The 16,035-nt window shown below is 63.4% G+C and overlaps 4 protein-coding genes across 4 annotated transcripts in view; 1 reads left to right on the forward strand and 3 right to left on the reverse strand.

Annotated features, from left to right (window-relative positions):
- Positions 1 to 175: 175 nt before the first annotated feature.
- FAM83E (family with sequence similarity 83 member E) lies at positions 176 to 2,097 on the reverse strand. The gene is made up of 5 exons (XM_044667115.1): positions 1,609 to 2,097; positions 1,353 to 1,520; positions 1,118 to 1,242; positions 560 to 1,010; positions 176 to 403 (listed from the first exon to the last, which is right to left on the reverse strand). Exons 1-5 carry the CDS (start codon positions 2,095 to 2,097, stop codon positions 176 to 178), a joined length of 1,461 nt encoding a protein of 486 aa, XP_044523050.1.
- An 887-nt stretch (positions 2,098 to 2,984) lies between these two features.
- RPL18 (ribosomal protein L18) lies at positions 2,985 to 4,664 on the reverse strand. The gene is made up of 7 exons (XM_044667134.1): positions 4,588 to 4,664; positions 4,197 to 4,283; positions 3,842 to 3,949; positions 3,553 to 3,651; positions 3,340 to 3,463; positions 3,185 to 3,254; positions 2,985 to 3,097 (listed from the first exon to the last, which is right to left on the reverse strand). Exons 1-7 carry the CDS (start codon positions 4,588 to 4,590, stop codon positions 3,022 to 3,024), a joined length of 567 nt encoding a protein of 188 aa, XP_044523069.1. The 5' UTR covers positions 4,591 to 4,664; the 3' UTR covers positions 2,985 to 3,021.
- Positions 4,665 to 7,448: 2,784 nt separating this feature from the next.
- Positions 7,449 to 13,243, forward strand: SPHK2 (sphingosine kinase 2). The gene is made up of 6 exons (XM_044667109.1): positions 7,449 to 7,848; positions 8,621 to 9,077; positions 10,274 to 10,423; positions 10,509 to 10,603; positions 10,699 to 10,814; positions 11,482 to 13,243. The coding sequence occupies exons 2-6, from the start codon at positions 8,699 to 8,701 to the stop codon at positions 12,746 to 12,748; spliced, it is 2,007 nt and encodes a 668-aa protein (XP_044523044.1). The 5' UTR covers positions 7,449 to 7,848; positions 8,621 to 8,698; the 3' UTR covers positions 12,749 to 13,243.
- An 89-nt stretch (positions 13,244 to 13,332) lies between these two features.
- The window catches only part of LOC123240711 (D-box binding PAR bZIP transcription factor), a 28,211-nt gene continuing 25,508 nt past the window's right edge, over positions 13,333 to 16,035 (reverse strand). The window contains exons 2-4 of the mRNA XM_044668430.1: positions 15,080 to 15,827; positions 14,234 to 14,445; positions 13,333 to 14,089 (exon numbers count right to left, since the gene is read on the reverse strand). Coding sequence (XP_044524365.1) covers positions 13,874 to 14,089; positions 14,234 to 14,445; positions 15,080 to 15,827 — 1,176 coding nt within the window. The 3' untranslated portion in view covers positions 13,333 to 13,873. The remainder of the gene's footprint in view (positions 14,090 to 14,233; positions 14,446 to 15,079; positions 15,828 to 16,035) is intronic.

Below are 16,035 nucleotides of genomic sequence, written 5' to 3' on the forward strand. Positions count from 1 at the left end.
GGCGGGGGGTGACCCCGGGGGCTCCTGGGGGGAGGGGTTCCGTCGACCTGCACCTCCCAGCCCCCCTCCCCGCCTCGAGCTCGCTCTTCTTCCGGGGTGACCCCGGTTGGGACGGTCCGGCCTCGTCCAGTGTAGCCTCTCGGAACACCGGCGGTGCTCGCGGTTGGGGGCCGGGTCAGTGGTCGGCCCCCTGGCTGGCCCAGTCCGGCTGCCCACGGCCGTGCTGCCCAGCATCCTCCCTGAACCTCCAAAGGGGCTGGGACGGGTAGAGGAATCGGCCTGGCACCACGGGGCGGGCAGGGTTGGCCCAGCGTCGCGCCAGGCTCCTGGGCTCCTCGCTCGCCCCCCGCTGCCTCATCAGGGCCATGGCGGGGGTGTCCTGGACGGCCCACTGGCTCTTTGGCTGGAGAGGAGGAGAGGCAGGGTGAGGCGGCGCCCCGGGGCACGAAGGGGGGGGGGCAGGAAGCAGGTGGCTGCCGCAGGGAAGGCTAATATTTGCTGAAGGCGGGGCTGCTGGGCTCCGGGATCCTCCTCCCCTCCGGGGCCCTCTCCCCCTCACCTCTCTCCCGGGCGGGCCGTCCCCCTCGCTGGAGTCTGGCTGCGAGAGGCGGCTCAGGTCCCACAGGGACCGGCTAGGCCGGGCACAGGGGCCGCTGATGGGCCGAACCCTCTGGATGTTCCTCAGGATATCACTGAGGGCCGGCCCGGCGGGCCTCTTGGCGTCCTCGAGGGTCTGGAGGGGATGGAGACCGTCGTCCTGCGGGGGCAGCAAGACGGGGGCGACGGGGACGACGACGGGGGCGACGGAGCGCCGGCGGGCGATGTGGTGGGGGCTGCGGGCCAGCTGCACGCCTTCCAGCACGCTGAGGAAGGGGCCGGAGGCGGGTGAGGGGGGCAGCGGCTGCGAGGCGGCGTACAGCGTCCGGAACTCCCGGTCAAAAGAGTCCACGATCTCGCCGGTCAGCAGGATCACCAGGTTCCGGTGCAGGCGGGAATCGCTCCAGGTAAAACTGGAGACGAGAGGACAGCCCAGGGAGTCTGGGGACTCGGACTGGCCCGCCAAGCTGCCCGCATCCCTCCAGGGCAAAGCCCGCGGGGCCCCCTCGGGCCGCCTTACCTGTAGGAGCCCGTGATGACGCAGTCTCCATCCACCAGCACGAACTTCTCCCTCACGTCCCCGCTCACGCGCTTCCTCCGCCGGCTCTGGAAGTCGCAGCCTCGCAGGACTCGCACCTCCAAATACTGAGGAGGGAAGCGGGACCCTGGGGAGGCAGCCGGGCCCCCGCCACACACACCCCCGTGCCCAGCCGGGGCTCAGGCTCTTCCCCCAAAAGCCGGAGGGGGGCCGTTACCTCGGTGGCTCTGGGGTTCACCCCCAGCTGCTGGGCCTGGGCCAGGAAGGCCGGGAGGTGGCGGTGGCCCAGGAGGATGTAAACGGGCACCTTGCGCCGCGAGGCAGCCTCTCGGAGGTCCAGCAAGAGATCGGGGTCCGAGAAAACGTCCATGACGACAGCTATGAGCTGGGGGTGGGGAGAGGGAAGCTGGAGATGCCCAGTCCTGGAGGGCGGGCTGGGCCAGGGCCAGGGCCAGGGCCAGGCAGGAACCCACCTTCTCGGCCTCCTGGATAGTCTTCCTCAGCAGCTCCTTGATGGAGGGCTCCCCGTCCCCAGGGGGCTGGGTGTAGAGCTGGGCCCGAGTGATCCCCTTCCATACCGGGGACTCAGGCCAGCCCAGGCTCAGGTCCGGAGGTGGCTCATCAGAGCGGCTGGGGAAGTAGGTCAGGCTGGCCCGCTCCGGACCCTGGGCTCCTGTTTCCTGGTCCTCGGCCTCCCCGACCTCCCCAGTTTCCCCATCCCTGGCCGCCGAGTCCTCGGCCTGGGTCAGCAGGCTCTGGACCTCTTCGGCTGCCAGGAAGGGCGGGATCCTCTCCCGAAGCAGGCAGGAGGCGAAGGCCCCGGCTCCCTCGCTCAGCAGGGCCTCCAGTGCCAGCCTCTGGCCCTCCGAATACAGGAGAGTCGGGTCTATCCCAGGGACGGGAGCCTCATCCGGTCCCCCTTCCCCAGCCTCCTCTAGAGCTGCCAGCTGGGAGGCTGCCATGGGCCCGGAGGAGGGGGTGCAGCAGGGGGAAGTGGCTGGACCCTCCCAGCCTGGGACTCTGCCCTAGCAGCCTCTGCCCGCCCAATGCGGCCCCGCCACCTCTCCCATTTCCCTCCAGGTGCCTCTCCCCAGGCCCAGTGGTCACCCTCCACCCTCTGAACCAGCAGCAGCCCGTCTGGGAGGGATCCCCTGGCACCCCTGCTCCAGGCAGGCCAGCGGCCCCCTCTAGCCTTGGCTCCTGCAGCCGGGACTCTGGAGTTCCAAGTTCCTGGCCTGGAATGGGAGAAGGGGAGTCAGCTCCCCCCCCCCCAAGGCCTTGGTTTCCCTCTTCTGAGCTCCCAGAAGCCTCCTCCTGAAGCCCCTCCTTCAGGCTTCCCCTGTGCCGTGCCCTGGGCCCCGGGTCTCCCCCCACCTCAGCAGCCCCAGGGCTTCCTCTGGGCCCCTCCCACCCTCTAGGGCTCCTCATTCATTCTAGGCCCCAGGGAAGGAATAGAGGGCCAAGCGGCAGAGTAAAGCCAAGGGTCCTGCCCCAGAGGGAAGGTGGCTCACCTGGGACTCAGTTTCCTCTCCCAGGACAGCCAGATCCTAAGCTGCCCGCAGGGCCGGGGCTCGCCCTCACCCCTTTCCCCTAAGAGCCCTGCGGCCCCACTCCTTTCCCAGAACCAAGTGGTGCAGACCAGGAAACAAGCATGGCACAAGGAGGGGCAGCCACCGGAGATGCCCAGGGTGGGGCAGGTGCCCAGGAGGAAGGGGAGGACCCGGGCTCCTGGGGGCGGGCCATGCCCAGAGGGCAGAGACAAGTGCAGGGATGCCACCTGTCAGGAATCCAGGAGAGCTGCCTGAGGGGCCTCCCCCCTGCCCCCAGCAAGTCACAAGCACACACAAAGTGTTGTCCAAAAATCTTTAATATAACAAGGAAAGGGGTTAGTTTTTGTAGCCTCGGCTGGCCCGGCGGCCCCTGGCACGCTCGAACTTTCGGCCCTTGGATCGCACGTATGGCCTGCGGAGAGAAGGAAGGCCGTGAAGCCCAGCTGCCAAGCCCAGGCCTCTGCCCCCTCCCCCACCCCCACCCTCCTCCCACACTCACTTGGTGTGGCTGTGCGGAGTGCCAGGCGCCTTCCCAAAGTGCCGGTACACCTGGCGGCCCTTCCGGGGACCTGGATGTGGACAAGAGAGGCTGCAGGCTGCTGGGCACCCACCCCCCGCCCAGGCCGGACCCCCCTCCCCAGAGAGAGAGCTCACCAGACAGCAGAACGGTGCCGCGGCCCTTGGGGGAGGTCATGGCCAGCTGATCGAAGGTGAGGATCTTCCCCCCAGCCTTGAGGATGCGACTGCGGGCGTTGCTGGTGACTCGAAGGGCGCACACCTGGCCCAGGGAGGAAAACCGTCCTGAGTACCCCAAAGGCCCACCCCCAGCTCCCACCCAGCAGCCCCGGGAACCCCCGGAGGGCCCACCTTGAGCTTGGGCACCTCCTGGATGCGCACGTCGTCCGTCACGGTCCCCACTACCACGGCGGTCTTGTTCTCCCGGCCCTGCAGCTTCATCTTCCTAATCTGAGGAAGCAGAGAAAGGCTGCTGCCGGCTGCCCCGGGGTCCGCGCAATGGAGCCCAAGGACCCACTGGCCTAGGCGGCGGGCCTGGGTGCAAATCCAGCCAGGTGACCCCGAGAAACCCAAACCTGCCATGTGTTTGGGGGGAGGGGGAGCGGCAGCCTCCAATAAAGAGCCCCCCTTAAGGGCTCACCATTCGGGACAAGGACAGGGGGGGCCTGTTGGTCCGGCTCATGAACAGCCTCTTCAACACGACCTTGTTGAACGTCGAGTTGGTTCTGCGGGCCAGGAACCGGTACAGCTGGACGGCGATGGGGCAAAGAAGGCGTTTGGTGAGGGTCCTGGAGTCCTGGGCCGCGTCTCAACCCCCACCTCACCCCGCTGGGCTCTTGGGCCTCTCCAAGTCTTCTCCTGATCCCTCCCCCGCCAACGACGCGGACAGGACTACAACTCCCAGCAGCCCCCGGGGCGCCGAAGCTCCACGCGGAGGAACGAGCCGACTGAGGGTTGCCGGGAGCCGTAGTCTCCCACGTCGGGCCCGGCCTTACCTTCACCAGCAGTCGCAGGTATATATCCTGGCTTTTGGGTTCCTTGCGCCGGACCTTCCGGTCCTTGTGGTGGCGTATGTCCACTCCCTAGGCCGGGGAAGCAGAGACATCTCTAAGAGCTCGTCACCCAGTGGGGAGCCCCAAAAACGAACCACAAGACGGGGTCTCACAAGGCTCGAGGAGTTTCCAGGCGCGGAAAAGAAGACGCAGCCGGAGAGATCTCCGAGAGGCCGGGGCCACCCCCAGATCCCTCCCGCTCATGCCAGGCCCACTGCCCCCGGCAAGGGGGGCCCCAGCGCGTGCCGCGGAGGCCCCGGGCCCGAGTCCATTCGACCCCGGGCCGCTGCAGCCCCGCGCTGGGCCGATGCCGGCGGATTCCCTTCTCACTCACCATGCTGGCGGCCTCCCGAACACCGGCCCAACCAGGAAAGACCGACGGCTCGCAATGCACGTTGGGAAGGCCCCTGAGAAGCCGGCGCGTCTGACGTCGCGGCGGGATGGGCGGGCACGTTAAGAGTAGGCCCGCCTCCTAGCGCGCACAACCGCCTCTCTATGGCCACCGGACGTCGAGGGGCGGGGCCCCGGCGGTACGCCGGACAGGGAGGCTGCGCAGGCCTGGCGGCGGCGCTCTTGCTACGCCTCCCCTCATCTCGTTGGTCCTGGGAGGCCCGGCGGGCTGGGGGGCGGGGGCGTACTCAGTCCCTGAGGCGCAGTCCATCTGGGCGGAGCCGGGTCTACCTCTGGTCCCAGTCCAGCCAGAGAATGCCCCTCACCTTACTCGGCGGGGGCGGTGGGGGGTCGGAGTCTGACCCTTACTCCACTCCCCAGCCCTCGCCTAAGTGGTCCGACAGGCCGGGCCGGGCTCGGGGAGGTGGAGCAGGGAGCCTGAGGGAGGGAGCGGTGCTGAGGAAGAGACGGACTTTGGCAGAGACAGAAATACGGAGGGAGAGAGGCAGATAAAGAGAGACAGATAATACACTGAGAAACCGAGACAAAGATTGGGGGTAAGGGTTGGGGGATGACTGAAAGACAGAAACCCCAAGAAAGGACACAGACACAGACAGAAACCAAGAGGGGCCTAGCTTGAGGGAGAGACAGATAGGGATGGGGGAAGTAAAGAAACAAAAAGAAAAGGCAATCGGGAGGGAGAGACAAAGATTCACAGAGATAGGAACTGAGACCGGGAAGGGGAGCTGGGGCTGAGGGAAACAGACTGGGTGAGACCCACCCAGGGACGGAAAAAAAAAAAACCAGAAGGGTTAGAGGGAGAAGGATAGATAGGAGGAAGTGGGAGATGGACACCCACAGACACCCGGAGATTAATAGAGACAGAAGGTCAAGACAGAAACAAGGAGAAAGGTAATGCAAAGACTGGGAGATGGAGAGATAGGGAGAAACAGCCAGAGAGACAGGCACAGAGACACTGAGGCAAAGTCAGAGGTATAAAGAAACCATAGTAAAGAAAGAGAAGGTGAGATGATGAGGAAGAGAGAAGCAACTATAAGGAGTCACAGATACAGAGAAACAGGGACACTTTCCACCAAGAGAGCTCAGAATAGGGAGAGATCACCTGAAACATAAACAGGAATAACTGAGAGAAACTGAGACAAAGCTGGAGCCTGAGAGGGAGAGGCAGAAGTTGAGCCAGAATGAAGCAAAGAAATAGCATCAGTAGAAGAAGTAGAGACTGAGACAGAGCTCAGACTCTCCAGTCCCTGTGCCTCCTCACCCCGTAGCCCATCTTGCTGTCTAGGCTCCAGACCCACAAGGGGAGACTGAGAGCAGATGGACAGAAGAGAGAGAGCAATATCCAGCTGTCAAGCCAGCATCAAGTCCAGGTTTGAATGAGCTGGCTTAAGCCTCAGGGGAGAGTAAGGAAGTGTTCATATATGTGGGGGAAGGGGTTCCTCCTTCTTCACTGAGAATGGTTTTCTCCTGTCTCTGTTTCCATGATTCTATCTCTCAATGTCTATACCCTTCCCTACTTTTGTCTCTCTTCTTCAACATCTCTGTTTTTCCCAGTGTCTCCAAGTTTTGTCAGTCAGTCATTTTTCAGTCCTGTTGGACTCTTCGTGGTCTCATTTGGGGTTTTCTTGGTAAAGATACTGGGGTGGTTTGCCATTTCCTTCTCCAGCTCATTTTACAGATGAGAAAATGAGGCCAACAGGGTTGAGTGACTTGGCCAGGGTCACACTGCTTAGAAGTACCTGAAGCCAGACTTGAATTCAGGAAGATGAGTTTTCCTGATTCCAGGCCTGGTGTGCTATCCACTGAACCACCTTGTCAAGGAGTAGAGCCCTGGGTTCCCGGCTATCTCTGTCGACCTAAGGTTGTGTGACCTTTTCCAGGTCCTTTTCCCTGCCTAAACTGCATCTCCCTGTCCTAGAACTGTAGCTGTAGAAGGGGCATCGTCAATCTTCACATGCTACATTCATGTGTGTATATAGGGAACAGGCCCGTGATTGCAGGAAGGCTCTGCCTCCTGGTCTTTGAGGATCCATCTGCCTGCTTCGGAGTCTGCGGGCATTTGGATCCCCTAGGCTGAGGGGGAGGGACGGCGGCAGTATTTCTGCCCTCAGCTCCAGCCTCCAGTCTCTGAGGGCTGCCCAGTGGCCATCTCTGTGTCTGTTTTGTCTATTTCGGCCTCTCTGAGTTGAAGTGGGTTTCAGGCTCTCTGTGCCACTTTCCACCGTCCCTTTATTATCTCTGAGGCTCTCAGGGTTTGTCTTGCTGCATTGTCTTAGTTTCTTTGCATCTTTGTCTCTGCAGCTCAGATTCTGTCTCGGTGTCTAGGTCTCTGCGTTCCCATCTCTCCCGAGAGAGAGCCAGCGCGCCACGAGAAAGACGCATGCGCAGGCACCGCCCATAGTAAAAATGGCAGCTACGGCTCGCGCCCTCCCCCGATATGGCGGTGCCTCCCGCGAGAGCCGAGAACACAAAGCCGCCGGCCGGGCCCAGCCCCGCCCCCTCCGCGATCCTGTTGGCTCATCCCTGTCAGTCTTGTGCACTCATTGGCTGATATCTCACACACCTTCCTACCACCCCTTCCCCTCCCCACAGTCCTCTGGACCGAAACTAGGTGCGGGTCCGGGAGAAGGGCGGGACTTCCGGGTGTGAGGTGGGGGCGGGGTCAGAGATACTGACACTGAGCAGAGATTGAGGGGGGAGACGGAGGCTGAGAGACACCGAGATTAAGAGAGACTCTGAGACCGGGAGAGATGCTGAGACTAAAGAGACTGTAGTAGAGACACAGAGACCCTTAGAGAGAGACACACAAAGACTGGGAAACTCTGAAGGAGACAGAGACTGATGAGACTCGGAGAAACAGGATAACTTGGAGACTGGGAGACGCAGAGATAGACTGTTGGAGAGACAATAACTTGGGGACTGGAGGAGACAGAGATTAGAGAGAGTCCTGCAGAGACAATAGCTTGGGGACTGGGGGAGACAGAGACAGCTAGACTTGGGCCGGGAGGATTTATGGACGGAGTGCAAGACGAGAGACTGAGGGGCTGAGGGAGGCAGAAACAGACATGAGGCGAGAGAAGCCCGGTCGGAGCTAGAGAGAGCCTTCTGGAGCCCTGAGCTAGGCTGGCCTGAAGGGAGGCTGCAGGAATGGGGGCCTGACGCTGGAGCTGCCGGATCCCGGAGGGTGAGGCCCCTGGGGTCTGCCTGTCTGAGGGTGTGTCAGGGTCTGGGTAAGGAGGAGTAAAGGTCGGGCGTAGGGCTGAGGGGGTGGGGTGGGGCGGAGCGACCAGCTGGTTGTGGCGGCTAGGTGAGTGTCCCAATCCAGAGCAGGACCTTGGCCAGAGACATTCGGGTCTCGGCATCCAGGTCAGTGCTCCCCTTTGGGTCTTTCTTGCTGCAGTCCCTGATCGCTGGCCAGGCCAGGCTAGGCTATTTCTCTGGCCCTCTCCAGCTCTCCCTCTTCCTCTATCCCCGAGTCCCTGGATGTCAAAGCCCTCTGGCCTCTCTTGTCTTGCCCATCGCTGCCCTCTGATGCCTCTCTCCCAAGGTCTCTGAGCTCTGTTCTTTCATGACATCGCGCTGGGGGAAGGATTCCTGATCTTTCCTTTTCTGTCCTCACCACGTCTGGATATGAGAATAATCTGGGTCTTACCTTCTAGGACACCCCACACTCCCGCTGCCTTTGGGTCTGTCTCTGTGGCCCTTTGACTATGACTTCTTTCTGCACTTCTTGGGGACTCTGGGAGCTTTGGAGGCAGGGAAGATAGGAGGGGGGTAGCTGAAGATCTAGTAAAGCAACAGGAGGATTCAGCAAAAAAGTGGGGTCTATGTGGCAGGGGAGTGTGGTCAAGGAGAAGACAGTATCTAGTCCAGATTCCTCTTATCAGCGTATGGGGTCCTTCCCTGTGGCTGAACCCTAATCTGGTCCTCTTTTCTCCTTCCTTCTGTCCCTGCAGATCCCAGCCTTTGGTGAGGAGCTGAACTAACCTCCTAAAGCCAGGGGAGGCGAGTGGAAGCCCTGGGGAGCCCAGGCCATGGCAGACACCCCACTCCTGCATGGAGAGTTTGGCTCCTATCCAGCTCGAGGTCCCCGATTTGCACTGACACTCACCCCTGAGGCCTTGCATGTGCAGCGACTGCGCCCTAAACCAGAGGCCTGGCCCCAGGGGGGCCTGGTCCCTCTGGCTGAGGTCTCTGGTTGCCGGACCTTGCGAAGCTGCTCTCCAGATGACTCTGCTGCTTACCTGTGTGTCTACACTTACCCCCGGAGCCGGCGGGGTGGCAGGCGTCGGGCAGCTCGGACCTTCCGGGCTGACCAGGCCCCTGACTACAAGGAGAATCATGCGGAGGCCCAGAGATGGGCCACTGCTCTCACTTGCCTTCTTCGAGGGGTGCCCTTGCCTGGGGACCTTGGTGAGCTGCAGGGTCAGGGTGGGGAGGGATCACCCCAATGATAGGGGGATGGAGGGAATGGAGTCCAGAAGGAAGCAGAACACCCCAAGTGGATAGGCTCAGGAAGGGTGAGTGGGCTAGCCTGGAATAGGGCCTGTGTTTACAGAGGGAGGGGATGGAGGAGAGGTCAGGATCTAAGGAGAGACCAATCCTGAGGACAAGTTTAGGAATCCTACACAAAAGGAAAGGGGAGATGCCAGCATGAGAGGAGATGGAGGGATGTCCCAGGAAGGCCAAGAACCTGGAGCAATGAGGGGGGAAGAAGAAAGGGGATCCACCGGGAGAAGCAAAGAACCCAAGATGGAAGGGACTCCGGGAGGGAGGGAGGGCCCAAGGCCTGCAGAGCCCAGGAAGAAATCCCCTCAGCTGAGCTCCCTACAGTCTCTCCACCTCTGGGGTGCCTGACTCTCCCACTAGCTTCTCATCTGTCTCTACAGCTCTGGGCTTCCTGCATCACGTGGGCATATCCCCAGCACCCCTAGGGAGGCTCAAGCCCCAGCCAGATCTGTGGCCCTTGGGGGCTCTGGCTGGCTGCCTTACTTTCCGTTCCCTCCCCCCAGCCCAGGGCCTGTCTCCCTGCCCCCACATGGGAGGGAAGACTTGAGGGTGAGGGGAGTGGCACTGCCACCCGGTTTGGGGAGGCTTTCTGCTTCCCAGAGCTCTCTTTGTCCTGGTGCCTGTACCTGCTGGGAGACCCAAGGGATTAGGTGGGTGGGACCCTGGGAGGCAAAAACAATTAATCAGCTCCTTCCACTCCCTATCCCATACCTGGCCCCTGGGCTATGGGCCAGGACACCTGGGTCCAAAGAACAAGCAATGCAATATCAGAACCTTCTCCATTGTTCTCCATTGTTGTAGGTGGGGTGGGAGAAGCCTGGGTCCCAGGGCTGGGGGAGGGGTGCCCAAGGGAAAGGAGGTCAGGGAATGCACTGGGGAGAAGGGCCTTATGAGGACAGGGGCTGGAGGTGGCCAGTGGCCTAAGGAGTCTCTAGAACCTCATAACGGAATGGAGTGGGGGAGGGGCATAGAACTTCAGAACTACGACTCCCAGGAGGTCCAGGCTCTCTGCGCTCTCTGTCCAAGGGAGCTCGGCCCCGCTGCCTTCTGGGAGTTGTAGTTTCTTGCTGACATTTTCCTTCTTGTCCCCTTTGCACCAGAGATTACACCGGAGCTCCTGCCCAGGCCCCCCCGGCTGCTCCTATTGGTCAATCCTTTTGGGGGGCGGGGTCTGGCCTGGCAGTGGTGTAAGAACCACGTGCTGCCCATGATCGCCGAAGCCGGGCTCTCCTTCAACCTCATCCAGACCGGTGAGCCTGGGGCCAGGGGTCCCGGTGGGGAGAAGGGGTGGCTGGGCGCGCTGCCCAGGCCTCACCCCTCCGCTCCTCTCCACAGAGCGGCAGAACCATGCCCGGGAGCTGGTGCAGGGGCTGCGCCTGAGTGAGTGGGATGGGATCGTTACTCTCTCCGGGGATGGCCTGCTCTATGAGGTGAGTAGAAGCCCCGGGGCCGCGCCTGCGGCCCGACAACATCGCTGCTGCCTCCGGGGCCCCCAGCCACCCAGCTGGCCTCTGTCTGCCCACAGGTGGTGAACGGGCTCCTGGCCCGGCCAGACTGGGAGGAAGCCGTGAAGATCCCCGTGGGAGTTCTGCCCTGTGGCTCTGGCAATGCTCTGGCTGGAGCAGTTAACCAGCATGGCGGGTAGGCAAGGGGCGGCTCCCTCCTCCCTCCCAACCAGCCTCCGTTCCTTCCTTCCTAACTCCCTGCCTTCTCAGTCCTCCTCTCCGTCCTTCCTTTCCCCCTCTCTCTTCTCCTTTTCTTCCTTTCCTCCCTTCTCTCCTTCCTTTCCTCCTCTCTTCTCCTCCCTCCCTTTCCTTCCTCCTCTCCTTCCTTTCCTCCTCCTCCCTCTTCTCATTCCTCTCTTTTCTTCCTTTCCTCCCTCTTCTCCTTTCTCTCCCACCCTCCCTCCTTTCTTCCTTTCCTCCTCTCTTCTCCCTCCCTTCTCTCCTTCCTTTCCTCCTCCCTCTTCCCTTCTCCTATCTTCCTCTCCTCTCTTCTCCTTCCTTCCCTCCCTCCTCTTCTTCCTTTCCTCCCCTCCTCTTCTCCTTCCTCCCTTCTCCCCTTCCTCCGTCCATCTCTTCTCCTTCCTCCCTTTCCTCTCTTCTCCTCTCCCTCCTCCTCCCTCTTCTTCCTTCCCTCCTTTTTTCCCTCTGCAGGTATGTCCTGGGGGTCTGGATCCCCAGACATTTTTAGTTGCTCTGCCTTGTCTCCATGCCCAGCTCTCCATCAGCCTCTGCCTCTGGGCCCCTGGGGGGATCTCTGGCTCATCTGTCTCTGACTCGGCACCTGCACATGTCCCTCTTCTCAGGTTTGAGCCAGCAATAGGCCTAGACCTGCTGCTGAATTGCTCTTTGCTCATGTGTCGGGGTGGTGGATCCCCTCTGGACCTCCTCTCGGTGAACTTGGCTTCTGGAGCCCGATGCTTCTCCATCCTCTCTGTGGCCTGGGGCTTTGTGTCAGATGTGGACATTCAGAGTGAGAGATTCCGTGTTCTGGGCCCTGCCCGGTTCACCCTGGGCACAGTCCTTCGGCTGGCCTCCCTCCACGTCTACCCAGGTCGCCTTTCCTACCTGCCAGCCTCCTCCCCAGTCTCCAACGGCCCCCCAACTCTGTCCCAGGCTCTTCCTCGAGCTGCCTCAGAACTGGCCCTCGCCCCCACCCCAGCCTCAGTCCCTTTGAGAGAAACTCACTCACCCTTGCACCGTTCAGTGTCTGACCTGCCCCTGGCCCGAAGCGCACACTCCTCCTCAGAGATCCAGCTGGACCCTTCCCCATCTCCCCCTCATTCCCCAGGACCCTGCCTCCTGTCCCCTGACACTCCTCTCACCCCTGGGCCCAGCTCAGATCCAGCCTCGGTTTCCTCCTTAGCCTTCAGCTCCTTGATGGAAAGAGTTCTTCAGGGTTCAGAGCCCCCAGCCTCCTCTGACCCCTCAGCCTCTCCCAGCCCCCTGATCCCCTCGGATCTCGAAGCCTCCCCTGGCCTTCTGGCATCCTTAGACACCCCGTGCTCCCCCGATTCTCCAGCCTCTGAAGATCCCCAGGGACTTGTGGCCCCCAGGCTTTCTTCCTCCCCTCCCCATGCTGCCTCCCTAGACCCTGGGGAGGCTCCTCCTTCCTCCAAGTCACAGGCTTCCCCAGAGCCTGGGGCATCGCCTGGTTCCCTCCATGGCCCCAAGGATGACCTACTGCCTCCCCTCGGCTCCCCACTGCCCCCCGGCTGGGTGACCCTGGAGGGTGACTTTGTGCTTATCCTGGCCCAGTCAACAAGCCACCTGTGTGCCGACCTGGTGGCGGTCCCCAATGCCCGCTTTGGGGATGGGCTGGTGCACCTGTGCTGGGTTCGAGGTGGGGTGTCCAGGGCCTCCCTGCTCCGACTCTTTCTGGCCATGGAACGGGGGAGCCACTTTGGCCTGGGCTGTCCCCAGTTGGGCTACGCAACAGCTCGGGCCTTTCGCCTGGAGCCTCTCACCCACCATGGGATCCTCACCGTGGATGGGGAACAGGTGGAGTATGGGCCTCTGCAGGCCCAGATCCACCCTGGCCTAGGCACCCTGCTCACAGGCCCCGAGGCCTGAGAAGCCCAGTGAGCCGGGGGAGGCAGGGCCCAACCTGGGAATCCTCCTGGGGCTGGGGAAAGGAAGCCCCGTCTCCAGGTCTTATACCATTGGGAGTCTGGGCGAGCGAAGCCTCTCACCTCAGGGGATGTGAGGCTGGTCCTCCACACAGGGACCAGGGCTGGAGGGGTCTCCAGAGCAAAGGGGCCGAGAGTGAGCTGGACCTCCTGAGGGCAGAGCCTCCCCCTCCTCAGCCCCATGATGGGACCCAGAACGTGGGGGGCACCAGAGGGCAGGGCTGCCTGGCTGCCTCCTTTGCTCCCGGTGAGCATCCCCCCTTTCTTTTGCACTAGGACCCCCTCCCTGAGGGGTGGGGAGTGCCAGGGACCCTTGGGTCCTCCTGCCTCAGTTTCCTTTCTCTAGCCCAGTGGTCTTCAAGGCGACAGCCTCTATGCAATAAACAGTAACGCTTGCTTCAGCCCTGTGGCTCTTCCTATGCCAGGAGGGAAGGCAGTCTGGGGAAGGGTGGACCTCCATTACAGATGGGGGACCCCAAAAGGGAAAAAGCAGCCCAAGGTGCAGCCAGCCTCCCCAGCAGCAGACACTTGGCTTCTCATGGTTTATTGGAGTTATTTAATCAGAGAGAGCCAGGGAGCAAGGGAATGGGAAGGGGCCCCCCGACTCCTGAGTCCTCCCCAACACCCATCCCCCCCTCAGCTGGGAGGAGGAGGAGGACGGGTCTGCACTTCTTTTTCTTAAAAAATATATATATATATATGTATAGAGCTAGATTTGTCAGCGTCTCAGCACCGTGTCCCAGCCTTGCCCGAGCCCTTCTGGCTCCCGGATGTCCCTGCCTCCCTGGGCCGAAGAGGGGCTGCAAGGGGGAGCTGCCCTGGTCCTGGCCCCTCAGGCCTGGCTGGTGGCCCCCTAAGTCCTGCGCAGGGCCGCCCTGGTCCCTCCGAGGCCAGCGGCAGAGTCCTGGGAAGAGCCTGCTGACCCCAGTATGCCAAGAACTCAGCAGCGTGTGGGCCGTCCTCCGGAGGAGCACAACTTCCTGGGGGCGAGGTGGGGGCAGAGAAGCCAGCCCGGGTGTCCGGGGGAGGCTGGCCGGGGCTGGGGGGATGGGAGGCTGCCTCAGCACAGTCACAGGGCCCCGTGCTGGGCCTGGTAGCGGGACAGCACCGCCCGGTAGTGAGAGAGCTCCTGGCGAACAGCGACCACCTCCTGCCTCAGCAAGGCGTTCTCCTTCTCCAGGAAGGCCGCCCGCACCGAGATCTGGTTCTCCTTCAGCCTCCGAGCGTCCCGGGAGCGCTTGGCCGCCTCGTTGTTCTTGTAGCGGCGGCTCCAGTACTTCTCGTCCTGAGGGGGAGGCAGGGCGGGCTCTAAGCAGAGGAGGGACCCCAGTTTGGGCTGCCCCTTCGGGCGGGGGATCGATGCTGGCCCGGGGACACCCCTGGGGCACCACCTCGCTCCCACCTGGGGCTCCCACAGAGGGCGGCCCACCTTCTGCTCCTCCGGCACCTGGATCTTCCGGGCCTTCTTCATGATGGGCTGCGGCTTCAGCTCCTCCTCCGAGAAGCGGTGCTTCCGGGGGTCAAACGTGTCCTGGCCCGGCACGCTGGACAGGGCCAGGTCGGCGGGGTCGGGGTCAAAGGTCATCAGCACCTCCACGGACTCGGGATCCACCGGGCTGGGGGTGTCCCGGGGGACCGGACCTGGACAGGCGGAGAGTAACGTCACCGGGGGGTCATTGGGTCCATCCTCCGGTGTCGGGGGTAATCTGGGAGCCCTCCTGCCGCCTCAGACGGAACCGGAGCCCGAGGAGGATGCGGCGGGAGGCCACACACCCCGCCCCCTTCCGGCCAGAGAGCGCGGCCAGCGCGCACGCGCACGCACTTTGCCTCCGCCCGCCGAGGCCAGCTGAGGACAAGGCAGCGAGGGCGGGGGCGGAGTCACGTGTCCAGACCTCCTCCGCTCCCGCCCCCGCCACACGTGACCGCGCGCCGCTCGGGGCTGTGAGCCCTGGGGAGCGGGGAGGGGCTCACGTGGGCCCGGAGTGTGAGGCAGAGGCCCAGGCGGGGCGGGGCCGGACGGCCAGGGTACTGCAGCTCCCGGCAGCCCCTGCGGCAAAGGCTCCAGCAGCGAGCCTGAGGTCTGCCCCGGGGGTTCCCGGGAGCTGGAGTCAGGACATCCCAGGTCCAGATCTGCAACCTCCTCGGGAATCGCTACCTCCCCCCTCCCCTTGGGAATGGCATCTTTCACCATCCCGTCCCTCCTTGGGGAGCGTGCCTTCCCCACAATCCCCGCTTGGGGATCGCGCCCCCTATTCTTTCCCCTCCCCCCGCGCACCTGCGCGCTGAGAGCCCGAAGAAGCACCTGCGCCCGGGGCCCGGCGGCCTAATACGTGTCCCCCCGGGGACAGCCGCGGTGAGGCAGGAGTGGGCGTGGGGGCCGGCGAGGAGGAGCTGGACGGGGCAGGGGACGAGGAGCCCGAAGAGCAGGAGGGGGCGGCGGCGCTGGGGGCGGGGGCCGCGCGAGGCGCCGGCGGCCCGGGGTCCGGAGGGCTGGGGGGCAGCCCGTGCTCCAGCAGGAACGCGTCCAGGTCCACGTCGTCCACGTCCCCGAAGGGCAGCGGCCGCTCCCACAGTAGTGAGGCCAGCAGGGCTCCGGGGCCCGGGCCCGAGCGGGACCGGCCCGACACCCCCAGAAGGCCCCCCACGTCCTCGCTGCCGCTGCCGCCGGCCGCCTTGCGCTCCTTCTCCTTCAGGAGACCTGGTGGAGAGACGGACCGGACGGGGGCGGGACGCAGAGGGAAGCACACAGAGCGAGGCACACGCAGAGCGGGGCACAGGGGCAGCGAGGCAGCCGCAGAGCGGGATACGCAAAGCGGGGCGCGGGAGGGAGGAACAGAGCAACGACCCCAGCGGGTGATGCAGGGAGGGGCGGGCCGCGGGCCACCCAGCCCCAGACAGGGGCACAGGAGAAGAGAAGCGGGCACAGGAGGGCCACGAAGCGGCCGAGCCACGGAGTAGGGACAAACAAGGAAAGGGGAGGGAAGGGCAGCGTCAGCGGTTTCTGGCTTAGACTCCCCCGGGCCCTACGCACCCCTCCTCCCCCGGGGACCGTGCCGGGCCCCTTTGCGCCCCCAGCCCCTATCGGAGGGGGCACTAGCAGGCTGTCAGGGCTCCGCCCCGTCTCAGCCCGCGGCCCCATGTGACCCCGGGAAGCCCCGCCCCGGCCCGTGTCCGGGCCGTGTGAGCACCGGACCCCCACCCGCCCATTGCGGCCGGGGTCCCGGGGGAGGA

This window comes from Gracilinanus agilis, chromosome 3, assembly GCF_016433145.1.
Source record: "Gracilinanus agilis isolate LMUSP501 chromosome 3, AgileGrace, whole genome shotgun sequence".
Classification (NCBI taxonomy): Eukaryota; Metazoa; Chordata; class Mammalia; order Didelphimorphia; family Didelphidae; genus Gracilinanus; species Gracilinanus agilis.

Excerpts from the sequence above, each read along its gene's own strand:
- SPHK2 (XM_044667109.1), top strand. The coding sequence starts at position 8,699 with ATGGCAGACACCCCACTCCTGCATGGAGAGTTTGGCTCCTATCCAGCT. Across the intron at positions 10,424-10,508 it reads CTTCAACCTCATCCAGACCG|AGCGGCAGAACCATGCCCGG; the intron begins GTGAGCCTGGGG and ends TCCTCTCCACAG. Across the intron at positions 10,815-11,481 it reads GCAGTTAACCAGCATGGCGG|GTTTGAGCCAGCAATAGGCC; the intron begins GTAGGCAAGGGG and ends CCCTCTTCTCAG.
- RPL18 (XM_044667134.1), bottom strand. Across the intron at positions 3,464-3,552 it reads AGGAGGTGCCCAAGCTCAAG|GTGTGCGCCCTTCGAGTCAC; the intron begins GTGGGCCCTCCG and ends TCCCTGGGCCAG. Across the intron at positions 3,255-3,339 it reads CGGCACCGTTCTGCTGTCTG|GTCCCCGGAAGGGCCGCCAG; the intron begins GTGAGCTCTCTC and ends GTCCACATCCAG.
- FAM83E (XM_044667115.1), bottom strand. The coding sequence starts at position 2,097 with ATGGCAGCCTCCCAGCTGGCAGCTCTAGAGGAGGCTGGGGAAGGGGGA. Across the intron at positions 1,521-1,608 it reads CTATCCAGGAGGCCGAGAAG|CTCATAGCTGTCGTCATGGA; the intron begins GTGGGTTCCTGC and ends CCCCACCCCCAG. Across the intron at positions 404-559 it reads ACGGCCCGCCCGGGAGAGAG|CCAAAGAGCCAGTGGGCCGT; the intron begins GTGAGGGGGAGA and ends CCTCCTCTCCAG.